Source organism: Heptranchias perlo, chromosome 25 (assembly GCF_035084215.1).
Source record: "Heptranchias perlo isolate sHepPer1 chromosome 25, sHepPer1.hap1, whole genome shotgun sequence".
NCBI classification, from domain to species: Eukaryota; Metazoa; Chordata; class Chondrichthyes; order Hexanchiformes; family Hexanchidae; genus Heptranchias; species Heptranchias perlo.
Window position 1 is genome coordinate 12,704,379 of NC_090349.1, and position 13,898 is coordinate 12,718,276.

At 43.9% G+C, this 13,898-nt stretch overlaps 1 protein-coding gene across 2 annotated transcripts in view; it reads right to left on the reverse strand.

Annotated features, from left to right (window-relative positions):
• The window catches only part of LOC137342029 (solute carrier family 2, facilitated glucose transporter member 11-like), a 47,538-nt gene that overhangs the window by 30,717 nt on the left and 2,923 nt on the right, over nt 1-13,898 (reverse strand). Inside the window, exons 1-3 of one of the 2 annotated variants that reach the window (XM_068005634.1) lie at nt 5,288-5,407; nt 2,435-2,533; nt 2,169-2,329 (exon numbers count right to left, since the gene is read on the reverse strand). In XM_068005634.1, the coding sequence (XP_067861735.1) occupies nt 2,169-2,329; nt 2,435-2,533; nt 5,288-5,296 (269 nt within the window). In that variant the 5' untranslated portion in view covers nt 5,297-5,407. Of the gene's footprint in view, nt 1-2,168; nt 2,330-2,434; nt 2,534-5,287; nt 5,408-13,898 lie in introns of those variants that run through there. The other variant, XM_068005633.1, reaches the window with a different exon arrangement.

The following is a 13,898-nucleotide window of genomic DNA, read 5'->3' on the forward strand; positions in this document are numbered from 1 at the left end:
GGAAGTGTAAGTTAGAATAGTGAATTCAATGTCAAATCAGGCGCAGAAAGCAAAATAAAGAGAGGGAAAGAAAGATTGGATTAAGAGACAGAAAGAAAAAGAAAAAAAATGTTTTACTTAAATTTTTAATTTTTTTTAAACAATAATTAAAAGTTAAAGGAATGAGACACGTCACTTATAAAAGTTAATTTTCAGTGCCAGAGAAATTGTTTGGCAGTAATTAAGACTTACCACGCCATTAAGGGGGTAATTACACTGGAATGGACAAGCCCTAACTTTTTTTGCCAAGTTTAGTCCGTATCTATGAGGTAAGCACAGGAACTTCACGTTGTTAAATGCACGCCAGCGAGATGCCGTTTTCAGGGCACCTCAGACAACAACTTCCCAATTTCCGCACATGTGCGGTCGCCGGAAGTTGCCGTTCGATTTGCACATAAATAACTGTGAGCACTGTTAGCCTCACCGTTATTTTTACGGCAAAATCCGGCCCATTATGAGAGCAATCTAAGAAATAAAAGACATATATAAGACAGAGGACATGTGAATCGCTCAAAGAGGTGGAGGTTAAGCAGGGGAAACTAGCAGGGCTCCAGTAGCCCAGGAGCCTGGTAGAAGAAAAAAGCAGGTTGACACCCAGGGTGCAGACCACCCTGCCAGCATAGTGTTCCGACAGGGAGAGTCTCCACCCCAAGCACAGTCTTGCTCCTTGCCTCCATCCCCGAAAATTCTGGCACACCCATCCTATATTGCCAGTACATCCTGCTAGAGCAAAAGATGGGAGCTATAATTAAAGTCTGTCTGAAGTAGTTAAAGCCAATATTAAGATCAGAGGACTGCACAGTTCTTAGCAGAACGATAAGGTGCCATTCCTCAAGCTTGCCTTGAGATTAATTGGAAGAGTGGAGAAGTCCGGAGGTCAGAGTGGGACTGGCATGGAGATTTGAAGTAGCAAACGACAGGCAGCTACGGGTCGCAGTTGCGGGCAGAACAAGTTGTTCAGCAAAGCAGTCACCTAACCTGCATTTGGTCTTCCCGATGTAGAGGGGACCGCACAGCGAACACAGATTTACAAGCTCCTAGGCCAATGAAGACAGCTCTGCATTGCCAGCTTTTCATGCTTCCCTTTCACCTGCCTATTCCCCAACCCTTTAGTTATTCACACACTCTCTATGTCCCTCATTTCTTTGATTGATCTCATTATGCCTCCAATTGCCTCATGCTTATATCAGTTCTGCCATTAAAACATCGTGTGTGTGTGTGTGTGCGTGTGTGTGTTTTTTTTCCCTAGCTCCTCGTTCTGTTTCTTTGTTCCTCAGTAATATCTTCCAGTTCTGACAAAGGGTGCAAGCCTGAAACGTTAACTTCTTTATTCTCTCCACAGATGCTGCATCACCTGCTGAGTGTTTCCACTGTGATTTTTTTTCTTTCACATTTCTAGCACCTACACTATTTTGCTTTTTATGCATTTAAGCTTCAATGTTGTGCCAATACTCTTCCTGTGTTATGATCTTAATTTACCAACTCAAATTCCTCCCACTATTACCACCAACATTGAAAGACCTACAACTATTAATATTCCACCCTAGTGTGGTACAACTCAGTGCTGTCTCCAGACACAACCCAAATTCGGAATCACAAAATCACTGCAGTTAAATTGTGCATAGGATGAAAATTTTGCAGTTCCCTAGTTCACAGTCCTTTTTCATCTATTGACATTTTGGACCCAACTATCTCCTCCACTGTAAAAGCAATCTCCAAGCAATTTAATTTCCTCAGCCACGATCTCATTGAATGGCAGAACAGGCTCGAGGGGTTAAATGGCCTACTCCTGTTCCTATGTTTATCATCAAAACTCTTAATTCGTTAAAAAGCTCAACTCCATCCAAGCCTTGGGGAAAATCTTCTAAAACCACTTTCACACTCCTGGACAAAATAAAAGAACAAGTTTATATAGCACCTTTAACATAGTATAACGAGATCCCTCTCTCACCGTTTTTCCTCTGAACTTTCTTCTCGTTACCCCTAGTATTAATTTGACCCTGTGCTAGCACTCTCAATTCTGAGTTGGAAGGTTCACCCCCCACTCACAGCACACCTGGGTAGTTTTCTTGGTAACGAATCGACTGATTGTCGGGGTTTAACCCTAGCATTTGCCCTGTAGTTCGTACCTTCCATACGTTATGGCCATGGGTCCAGCGATAAGTGCCCCGACCAATCCTCCAAAAGAATAAGCGGCCACGGTAATGCTCCAGAGAAGTGTGATGACCCAGCTCTCCAGCTGCGTGCCGTAACGCTCGGCCCAGGTCTCATTGATAAACTTTTGGATGAACTGTCATTTTGAGGAGAAAAAAAAAAGATGGATTTAGCTTTAAATATGACATTAAAAACATGGAGACAACCAACTTTTTCAAGTTGACCATTACTCTGGACTCACAGTTGTTGGAGCATTGATGATTGTCAGATTGAGCCCATATTGAAAGGTGCCACCAATACAGGCAGCAAAGATAGTCAGGAGGAGACCTCTGCTCTGCAGCTACACGGGCACAAATGAAATAGAAAGGATTACTTTACAGTAAGGCTTACTTCAGTTATTTCAACACCTATATTCAAGGAGTTTCACAAACATTTGTCAATACCAAACACATTGGATGATATCTCCTTCTCAACGTTTTAACACTTCCCGGTCCCACACTCAAGTTTGAAAATGATCAAAATTGTCAGTATTTCTTTCCAGCAACAAGATACCATCACTAATACCCAAAGCTGATCTCGGAAAACAATTATTTTTAAATCAAAAATATCTGCAGCATCTTGTCTGGAATAGCAACAATTTTTTTTAAAAGAACTAAAGATATTCTAATATCCTCAATGGAACTGAGGCCCATAGGCCTTGGTACGTTAGACATTCGGCATCTCTGTCTACATGACTCTTACCACATTCAGATGGAATGTCAGACATAAAAAAGAACTTCAATTTTTATAGGGCCTTTCATGTCCACAGGACGTCACAAAGCACTTTACAGCCAATACTTTACTTCTGAAGTGCAGTCATCGTTATTATGTAGGCAAACACGGGAGCCAATTTATCCACAGCAAGAAGGTACAGGGTTCAAACCCCGCTCCAGACAGTCCTGGCGAGTGGAGACTGGAACTCTGGCTCTGAGCTGACATCTATTGGGATGCTCACTCCGGTGGATGTGGATGTGGATGTGGTTGTGAAAGGTGCTATATAAATGCGAGTCCTTTCCTCCCACATCAGCAATCCTTATGGTTTCTCTATGTGAGATTGACAAATTAGTACAACTTAGGGGCAGTTGTCTGTCCTCTAGACTCAAAAATGCCCATTGTCACAGGGAACTAGGTTGAACTTACCCGAACTCATTTCTTTGAACCTTTTCAGCCAACGAATACCCTTACTGCCAAAAAGCAAAGACGACATTAATCCCACAAGTCTACACTAGATCTGAACTCAGGTAGCAGAGGAGAAAAGCCACTGTACCACTTAAGTTTTCTCTTCCCTTTATTTCCTAATTTTTCTTCCTTTTTTTTCCTGGCACCACTGAGCAGACACAAGTGAACGTGAAGTCCTGTGCCACTGGCAAAGCCCGGCATATACACATCACATAATGGACAACCAAAGGAAGTACACCTGCGATTATTCAACTCGCACTGGCCAGCACAGGGCCTCACAACATTTACCCTACAAAGTGAGAAGAACCATTTAATCCGTCTAGGCCCACCCCATTATTTATGTCAATGCTCAGGACCTGCTTGGACCATTCTCATTTCCCTCCTGCCTAAAAAGCCTGGAGATTTGATGATGACTGTGGTCAATGCCAAACCATAATATCATGAGCACATTTTAAGTAGCCAAAATGAGCAGTGTTCATCCACTCTTCTAAATATATTCCAAGCTCATCGTTCTCAATCTGGTAGTCCCACCAAGAACTAATCAATGTATGTGACGCAGGTGGATCCAGGTTCTCTGGTACTCAAACAGTGTGATTAAGAGGCAAACACTCTATTGTATACACAAAGGATGCTTTAGAAAACATTTTTAAATTATACCCAATATTGTGGTAAGAATTATGAATGGGTAGTAAATCTAGTCGATAGTCATATTGATAAACGTATTGCTTATACAGTATGCCGGTAACAAAAAATTAACAGTGCTCAGCCCACTAGGGTGGATCTGTATCTGGATCCTAATCTGAAAGAGAAAGAAGGGTTAACACTCTGGGTGTGAGCCTTTATCAGAGTTCTCGTGAGGAGTCACACCCAGAACATTAACTTTTCAGATGCCCATTAAGCTGCTGTTTGTATTTTAAGATTTCTGGAATCGCTGAGTTGGAAATGGTTTTCCTCAATCTACTTTCCCTGATGTAGTTTTGTTATTTTATTCCCCTCTTTTTTCAAAAGTTCTCCTTTCACAAACCCAAATCCTACCATTTTGTGTCAACACTCAACGCCATCCTCATAGCTTCAGATTATATCAGCCGTTGATACCTACATACAGCCTTTACCAGGACCAACCAGCATCCTATGCAGAAAACTCTAAAAATTCCCTGGAGCCAATTTTGACAACTCATCCGAATAAAAAAATCTTTATCGTTTTCACACTTTGAACTGGAGAAAGAGACACCTGAAGCTCTCACCAACTTGTTGAGCATCTGGGCTATCTGCAGTATTTGACCCAAAGAGGAGTCTCCGGTCAATCACTCAGTTACTGCAGAGGTCAGTGATACTGACCGATCCACATATTCAGTGTTGTTTTAAATGCAATATGTCTACACATTCTAGGGTCACAAAACAAAAATCATAACTCATTGAGTACTTGATTTATTCAGCATTTCATGGACAGCTGACTCATGAATTACTTTTCACTGGCTACTTCTTCTTGTGTAGTAACGCTGAACCTTACCCTTTAACAATCCAATCCGCATCTACAACTAGCCATAGGACTGTAACGTCAGAGCGACTGCTTTCAGTCTTCCACTGAAAAAGAACGGTAGGTGCTCATTGAACATCTCTCAATGGCTCAAGAATGGACAAGATCCTGGATTTCACAGAAAGAGGTTTTAAAATCCACAGCAGAAAAATCTAAAGTCTGTAATGATTCAAAGTATCTTCAGTAACTTATGTTCCAAATAATCTTTCTACACACTTCTCATTTCTTCCACATACATTATTTTAACGTCATTTATTGACAAGAGACACAGCACTTCTATGGCTCCACTGTCAAGTTATTTACACAATACTCTACTGAAACAATGTGCAAGAAACTTACCAACTCCATCTATATACTTTTTTAGTGAGAAAGCTAGGTGGAGAGTCAAGATCCAAGGACAGGACAGCACCAAGGTTGAAAAGAGTAGGAGAGAAGATGAGGTAAATCAAGCTTCCTTACGCAAGCAAGGGGTGAATTACCTGTTCCATAAAGACAAAACAACAAATGGTCACTTTGCAATAATCTGTCTCTTTGGAGTAGCAAAAGGAACAGAACGACAAAACCTTATTATCCCCTTCGTTCAAAAAATGCTTTCTGAAATACTTTGACATGTTTGACCTTGTGACGGGTCCTGGAAACTTTAGCCTAACTCTAATGTTCATAGAGATCAACTGCCTGTGAATCACTGTTCTCCATTTTGTTCACTTACAAAGGCTCCAATAAGAATGGCTTAACATGTGCACACACTTGGCAAAGCATTTTTGGCCACCTAATGAGTGACAGAGATCATAAGCAAAATACTGCAGAATCTGGAAATCTGAAATAAAAACAGAAAATGCTGGAAATACTCAGCAAGTGAGGCAGCATCTGTGGAGAAACAAACAGAGTTAACGTTTCAGGTCGATGACCTTTCGTCAGAACTGGAAGAAGTTAAAGATTTAACAGTTTTTAAGCAAGTACAGAGCCAGGGAAAGGGGGAGTGGGGAGGGGCGGGGTGGGGTGGGGCGGGGTGGGGCGGGGAGGAAAGAACAAAGGGGAAGGTTTCTGTTAGGGTGGAGGGGAGGAGTGATTAAATGACAAAGAGATGATGGTGCAAGGCAAGGAGGGTGATAATGGGACAAGTAAAGAAACAAAAGATGTGTCTAGAGGAGCTGTAAATGGCAACAGCAGAACCATTAGCAGCATCTGCTGTCCGAAAAAATTAGAGCAGTGGTTATGATCTGAAGTTACTGAAATCAATGTTGAGTCCAGAAGGTTGTGAAGTACCCAAACAAAAGATGAGGTGCTGTTCCTCGAGCTTACATTGGACTTCATTGGAACAGTGTAGGAGGCTGAGGACAGAGAGGTCAGAGTGGGAGTGGGACAGAGAATTAAAATGGCCAGCGACCGGCAGGTCAGGGTCACGCTTGCGGACAGAGTGAAGGTGTTCAGCAAAGCAATCACCCAATCTGCATTTGGTTTCCCCAATGTAGAGGAGTGAATACAGTACAGTAAATTGAAAGAAGTTCAAGTAAATCGCTGTTTCACCTGGAAGGAGTGTTTGGGGCCCTGGACGGTGGGAAGGGAGGAGGTGAAAGGACAGGTGTTGCATCTCCTGCGCTCGCACAGGAGATGGGGAGGAGGGCGGATGTTGGGGGTGATGGAAGAGTGGACCAGGGTGTCACGGAAGGAACAGTCCCTTCGGAATGCTGAAAGGGGAGGGGAGGGGAAGATGTGTTAATAATGGCATCGCGCTGGAGGTGGCGGAGGATGATCTGTTGAATGTGGAGGCTGGTGGGATGGAAGGTGAGGACAAGAGGGACCCTATCATGGTTCTGGGAAGGAGGGGAAGGGGTGAGGCAGAAGTGCAGGAAATGGGACGGACATGGTCGAGGGTCCTTTCAACTACAGTGGAGGGGAATCCTCGATTGAGGAAAAAGGAAGACATGTCGGAAGCACTGGGTGGGAGATGGCATCGTCAGAACAGGTGCGACAGAGACGGAGAAACTGGGAGAATGGAATAGAGTCCTTACAGGAAGCGGGGTGGGAGGAAATGTAATCAAGGTAGCTGTGGGAGTCGGTGGACTTGTAGTAGCTACTGGTTGACAGCCTATCCCCAGAAACGGAGATAGAGAAGACAAGGAAGGAAAGGGAAGAGTTGGAGATGGACCATGTGAAGGTGAGGGAAGGGTGGAAATTGGAAGCAAAGTTGATGAAATTTTCCAGTTCGGGGCGAGAGCAGGAAGCAGCACTGACACGGTCAGCAATGTATCGGAAAAAGAGGTGAGGGAGGGGACCTGATTGGAGCTGGAACAAAGAATATTCCACGTATCCCACAAAAAGGCAGGAATAGCTAGGACCCATTCAGGTTCCCATAACGACACCTTTTATTTGGAGGAAGTGACTGGAGTCAAAGGAGAAGTTGTTCAACGTAAGAACAAGTTCAGCCAGGCGGAGGAGGGTGGTGGTGGACGGGGACTGGTTGGGCCTGCGTTCAAGGAAGCAGCGGAGGGCCCGCAGGCCGTCCTGGTGGGGGGATGAAGATGTAGAGAGACTGGACATCCATGGTGTAAAGGAGATGAATGTAAAGAATCTTACAACACCAGGTTATCATCCAACAATTTTATTTGAAAATCACAAGCTTTCGGAGATTATCTCCTTCGTCAGGTGAGTGAGTGACTCACTCACCTGACAAAGGATGTAATCTCCGAAAGCTTGTGATTTTCAAATAAAATTGTTGGACTATAACCTGGTGTTGTAAGATTCTTTACATTTGTCAACCCCAGGCCATCACCGGCATCTCCACATCACGAAAAGGAGATGGTTAAAGTGGCGGAGGATGTCGGAAGATTCACGGATGTAGGTCGGAAGAGACCGGAAAAGGGAAGAAAAAAGAGTCGAGATAGGAAGAAATAAGTTCCGTGACAGAGAGAAATCAATATAAAAACAGTCACATAGAAGCAGAAGGTGATGTAAATAGACTGTATCCCATCCACTTCTGCACACTGATGCCTAACCCTCTGCTCCTTTTCACTCACTGCCAAGGCTTTAAATTAGTTACAAATAAATAGTGGACACCAGAATCACACCCTCCTCAAATCAATCCCTTCTGCAAGTTTGGAAGATAATATGCAGCACAAGCACCTTAATGTCCATCCCCCTCCCTTCAGCGCACTATAAGAGAACATCTGAAATTCAACAAACCCTTCACTTATTCAATAATGTAGAGGTTGCCACCTAAATACCCGTTAGTCCCGCTCACTGTTACCACTTCATTAATGACTGCTTTGCTCTAGGAAAGAGTCTCTAGAGGAAAACAACTGCCTACCTGGGCCAGTCTGCTATTCCTTTCTAAGTACACGTACTGTTTAATGTTTTGTCAAGTAATTTATGTTCCAAATAGCCTTTCTGCATACTTCTCATTTCTTCCACATCTTGTTATTTTAATGTCATTTACTGACAGTTAGGGGATTCTAGTTAGGGGAGCAGACGGGCGTTTCTCCGGCCGCAGACGTGATTCCAGGATTTCAGATGTTGCCTCCCTGGTGCCAGGGTCAAGGAGGTCACTGAGCGGCTGCAGAAGAACATTCTCCCAGTGGGGGGGGGGGGGGGGGGGGGGGGGGCGAACAGCCAGAGGTCGCGGTCCATATCGGTACCAACGACATAGGTAGGAAGAAGGACGAGGTCCTGCAGGCAGATTTTAAGGAGTTAGGAAAGAGATTAAGAAGCAGGACCTCAAAAGTAGTAATCTCCGGATCACTCCTGGTGCCACGTGCTAAGTGAGCATAGAAATAGGAGGACAGAGCAGATGAATGCGTAGCTGGAGAGATGGTGCAGGAGGGAAGGCTTTAGATTCCTGGGGCATTGGGACCAGTTCTGGGGAAGGTGGGACCTGTACAGGCCAGACAGGTTGCACCTCAATGGAGCTGGGACCAATGTCCTCGTGAGGTGGTTTGCTAGTGCTGGGGTGGGGGGTGGGGTTAAATTAATTTGGTAGGGGAATGGGCACCAGGATGTAGCAATGGAAAGGAGAAACAAAGGGGGAGAAAAATAGCATTAAAGCAAGTAATAGTACAGTATTAGGTGGGATCAGACTAAGAGAGAGTACAAGAAAGTCTAAGACTGCTTTGCAGTGCATGTGTGTAAACGCATGAAGCGTGGTAAACAAGGTTGGTGAGCTGGGGGCGCAAATAGCCACATGGGAAATCAATGTTGTGGCGATAACGAAGACCTAACTCAAAAAAGAGCAGGACTGGGTACTAAATATTCCTGGATACAAGGTGTTCAGGAAAAATAGGGAAGGAAAGAAAGGAGGGGTGGGTGGCAGTATTAAGGAGAATATTGCAGTGCTGGAGAGAGAGGATGTCCTGGAGGGGTCAAGGGCAGAGTTGATTGGTTAGAGTTAAGAAATAAAAGAGGTGCCATTACACTACTGGGACCACTGCTTTTCATGATATATATTAAAACTTGGAAGGATAGTAAATAGTGAGGAGGATAGTGATAGACTTCAAGAGGATATAGACGGAAACGTGGCAGATGAAATTTAATGCAGAAAAATGCGAAGTGATACATTTCGGTAGGAAGAACGAGAAGAGGCAATATAAACAAGAGGGTACAACTCTAAAAGGGGTACAGGAACTGAGAGATCTGGGGGTACATGTGCACAAATCGTTGAAGGTGGCGGGGCACGTTGAGAAAGTGGTCAAAAAAAGCATACGGGATCCTGAGCTTTATAAATAGAGTCATAGAGTAGAAAAGTATCGAAGTCATGATGAACCTTTATAAAACATTGGTTCGGCCACAACTGGAGTATTGTGTCCAGTTCTGGGCACTGCACTTCAGGAAAGATGTGAAGGCCTTAGAAACGGTGCAGAAGAGATTTACTAGAATTATTCCAGAGATGAGGGGCTTTAGTTGTGTGGATAGACTGGAGAAGCTGGGGTTGTTCTCCTTGGAACAGAGACGGTTGCCAGGAGATTTGATAGAGGTATTCACATGGATTTGTGAAAGGTAGGTCGTGCCTGACAAACCTGATTGAATTTTTTGAAGAGGTGACTAAAGTAGTGGACAGGTGAATGTCAATGGATGTTATTTATATGGACTTCCAGAAGGCATTTGATAAGGTCCCACATAAGAGACTGTTAGCTAAGATAGAAGCCCATGGAATAGAGGGAAAAGTACGGACTTGGTTAGGAAGTTGGCTGAGCGAAAGGCGACAGAGAGTAGGGATAATGGGAAGGTACTCACATTGGCAGGATGTGACTAGTGGAGTCCCACAGGGATCTGTCTTGGGGCCTCAATTATTCACAATATTTATTAACGACTTAGATGAAGGCATAGAAAGTCTCATATCTAAGTTTGCCAATGACACAAAGATTGGTGGCATTGTAAGCAGTGTAGATTAAAACATAAAATTACAAAGCGATATTGATAGATTAAGTGAATGGGCAAAACTGTGGCAAATGGAATTCAATGTAGACAAATGTGAGGTCATCCACTTTGGATCAAAAAAGGATAGAACAGGGTACTTTCTAAATGGTAAAAAGTTAAAAACAGTGGATGTCCAAAGGGACTTCGGGGTTCAGGTACATAGATCATTGAAGTGTCATGAACAGGTGCAGAAAATAATCAAGAAGGCAAATGGAATGTTGGCCTTTATATCTAGAGGACTGGAGTACAAGGGGGCAGAAGTTATGCTGCAGCTATACAAAACCCTGGTTAGACCGCACCTGGAGTACTGTGAGCAGTTCTGGGCACCGCACCTTCGGAAGGACATATTGGCCTTGGAGGGAGTGCAGTGTAGGTTTACTAGAATGATACCCAGACTTCAAGGGTTAAGTTACGAGGAGAGATTACACAAATTGGGGTTGTATTCTCTGGAGTTTAGAAGGTTAAGGGGTGATCTGATCGAAGTTTATAAGATATTAAGGGGAACGGATAGGGTGGATAGAGAGAAACTATTTCCGCTGGTTGGGGATTTTAGGGGTAGGGGGCACAGTCTAAAAATTAGAGCCAGACCTTTCAGGAGCGAGATTAGAAAACATTTCTACACACAAAGGGTTGTAGAAGTTTGGAACTCTCTTCCGCAAACGGCAATTGATACTAGCTCAATTGCTAAATTTAAATCTGAGATAGATAGCTTTTTGGCAACCAAAGGTATTAAGGGATATGGGCCAAAGGCAGGTATATGGAGTTGGATCACAGATCAGCCATGATCTTATCAAATGGCGGAGCAGGCACGAGGGGCTGAATGGCCTACTCCTATTCCTATGTTCCTATAAAATCATAAAGGGTCTAGACAGAGTACATAGAGAGAAACTGTTCCCATTGGCGGAACGGTCAAGGACCAGAGGACATAGATTTAATGTGACTGGCAAAAGAACCAAAAGTGAAATGAGGAAAAACTTTTTTTTTTACAGTGAGTGGTTAGGATCTGGAATGCGCTGCCTGAGGGGGTGGTAGAGGCGGATTCAATCATGGCCTTCAAAAGGGAACTGGATAAGAACTTGAAAGGAAAAAATTTGCAGGGCTACGGGGATAGGACGGGGAGTGGGACTATCTGGATTGCTCTTGCAGAGCCAGTGCGGACTCAATGGGCCGAATGGCCTCCTTCCGTGCTGTAACCTTTCTATGATTCTATGACAGGAGCCATAACAGGATTGCCATAAACACGCCCGGTGACGGGACTGCCGTAAACACGCCCGGTGACGGGACTGCCGTAAACACGCCCGGTGACGGGACTGCCGTAAACACGCCCGGTGACGGGACTGCCGTAAACACGCCCGGTGACGGGACTGCCGTTAACACAGCCATGACGGGACTGCCGTTAACACAGCCATGACGGGACTGCCGTTAACACAGCCATGACGGGACTGCCGTTAACACAGCCATGACGGGACTGCCGTTAACACAGCCATGACGGGACTGCCGTTAACACAGCCATGACGGGACTGCCGTTAACACAGCCATGACGGGACTGCCGTTAACACAGCCATGACGGGACTGCCGTTAACACAGCCATGACGGGACTGCCGTTAACACAGCCATGACGGGACTGCCGTTAACACAGCCATGACGGGACTGCCGTTAACACAGCCATGACGGGACTGCCGTTAACACAGCCATGACGGGACTGCCGTTAACACAGCCATGACGGGACTGCCGTTAACACAGCCATGACGGGACTGCCATTAACACAGCCATGACATCTGCAATAATAGGCCAGCCACAGAAACAGATGCTCTCCCTTTTGACACCCCTCCCCCACCATCCCAGAGACAGCTAAAAGAGGATATTCACCTGCTGCATCATGCCACTGACAACATCTATGCCAGTGTGCAGGCTGAAAACACTCAGAGCCACAATGATGCAATTATATTGCACAGTATACAGCTGAGCTGGACAGAGGTAATGGAACAGGTTGGTTTTGTAGCCAATCTATTCATCCCATCTGTGTACAACCTGCAGCCTCTTTTAGCTCTGAGATTCTGCTATTCAGAGCTCGCTCTCAAATCCTCTGAAGTCGTATTTACAGAGGTTCTGAGGCCAGTATCCAGTTCTCCTGTGGCTGAGATGGCACCAAAACCATGGAACTACCATGTGGAGATCCGTCCAGAGCTCAGCGGCTATAAATCTGTAAATGGAGCAAAACTGATCATTTTAATACACAAATCATACTGTATATCGATAACATACAATTACAATGAATGTTCTTCAACCTAACTTATAGAATCATACAATGCAGGAGGTGGTCATTCGGCCCATCGTGCCTATGCCGGCTCTTTGAAAGAGCTATCCAATTAATCCCACTCCCTGCTCTTTCCCCATAGTCCTGCACATTTTTCCCGTTCACGTATATATCCAATTTCCCTTTGAAATTTACTACTGAATCTGCTTTCACCTCCCTTATAATGTTGCAATTACTGTGGCACTGTAAATGTTGCCTATATTGGTTTATAATAGTGTAAATGTATTATCTATTCTTTTCCAATTGCCACCTCAGATCATTTGTTTCACAACACAAGTTATTTTATTTACCTGTATATTTGTCTAATTGTAATCAATTTCATTTGTTGACAGTTTGTTTCACCTTCCATGTCTTTCAAATACAGTTTATATTCAGATTGAAATATTGAAATCCTTCAGCTTGCTCACTCTTCGGGTGCAGTTGTAGCAGTTACTGGAATGTTCAGTCACGGGCTGCTCTCTTTTGTTGAGGTCCTGCTATCACTAAGCTATTCATGTTCGTGACTTGTGCCGGTTACAACATTCAAAATGATTTCCTCCCTGTAAATGACCCTGTATCTACGTTGAACGTGTACACTCACAATAATACAATCTAATACAACACGGGGGTTCATTACACATATTGCAATGTGTAAAACTGTGGGCAAAACTGACAATTAGTGCATGAACCTCCATGTAGATTAGAATGGTAAGCATAGGCATTTCAACTGACAAGCTCCAGTGCATGTAACTATTTAGAATTTGCAGCATTCCTAACATGAATTTGGATGCAATCCCCTCAAAGGATTAGCAAAATGAATGCTTTTAGTACAAAAGCAGATTAAAAAATTAGTACCAAGTTAAATCTATGTCAGAACTTGCACACTGGCATTATACCATTCAAAGCAGTGCTTGAAACCTAGATTGCCTTCAATTCAAGCAGCGTGAAATTCAGACAGTTCCAGTCAAAATTCAAAATCATGAACAAAACATCAACAAGTAGGAAGAGTCTCTGAAATATGTATTATACATACATCCTAGATCTCTGCTCAGCCTCCTGTTATCAGACTCAAGTTCCAGTGCTCATACATGTTAAAATCCCTCAGCTCCTCTACAGTGTCTGAACTTGGTTGAAAAACTATCTGAGAATCGTTAAACTAAAATATCTATATTATCAATGCTTGGATAGATTTGGGGCTGACAAGCTATAAAGTTAGTGCTCGTGCTCCATCCGCAATATCGCTTA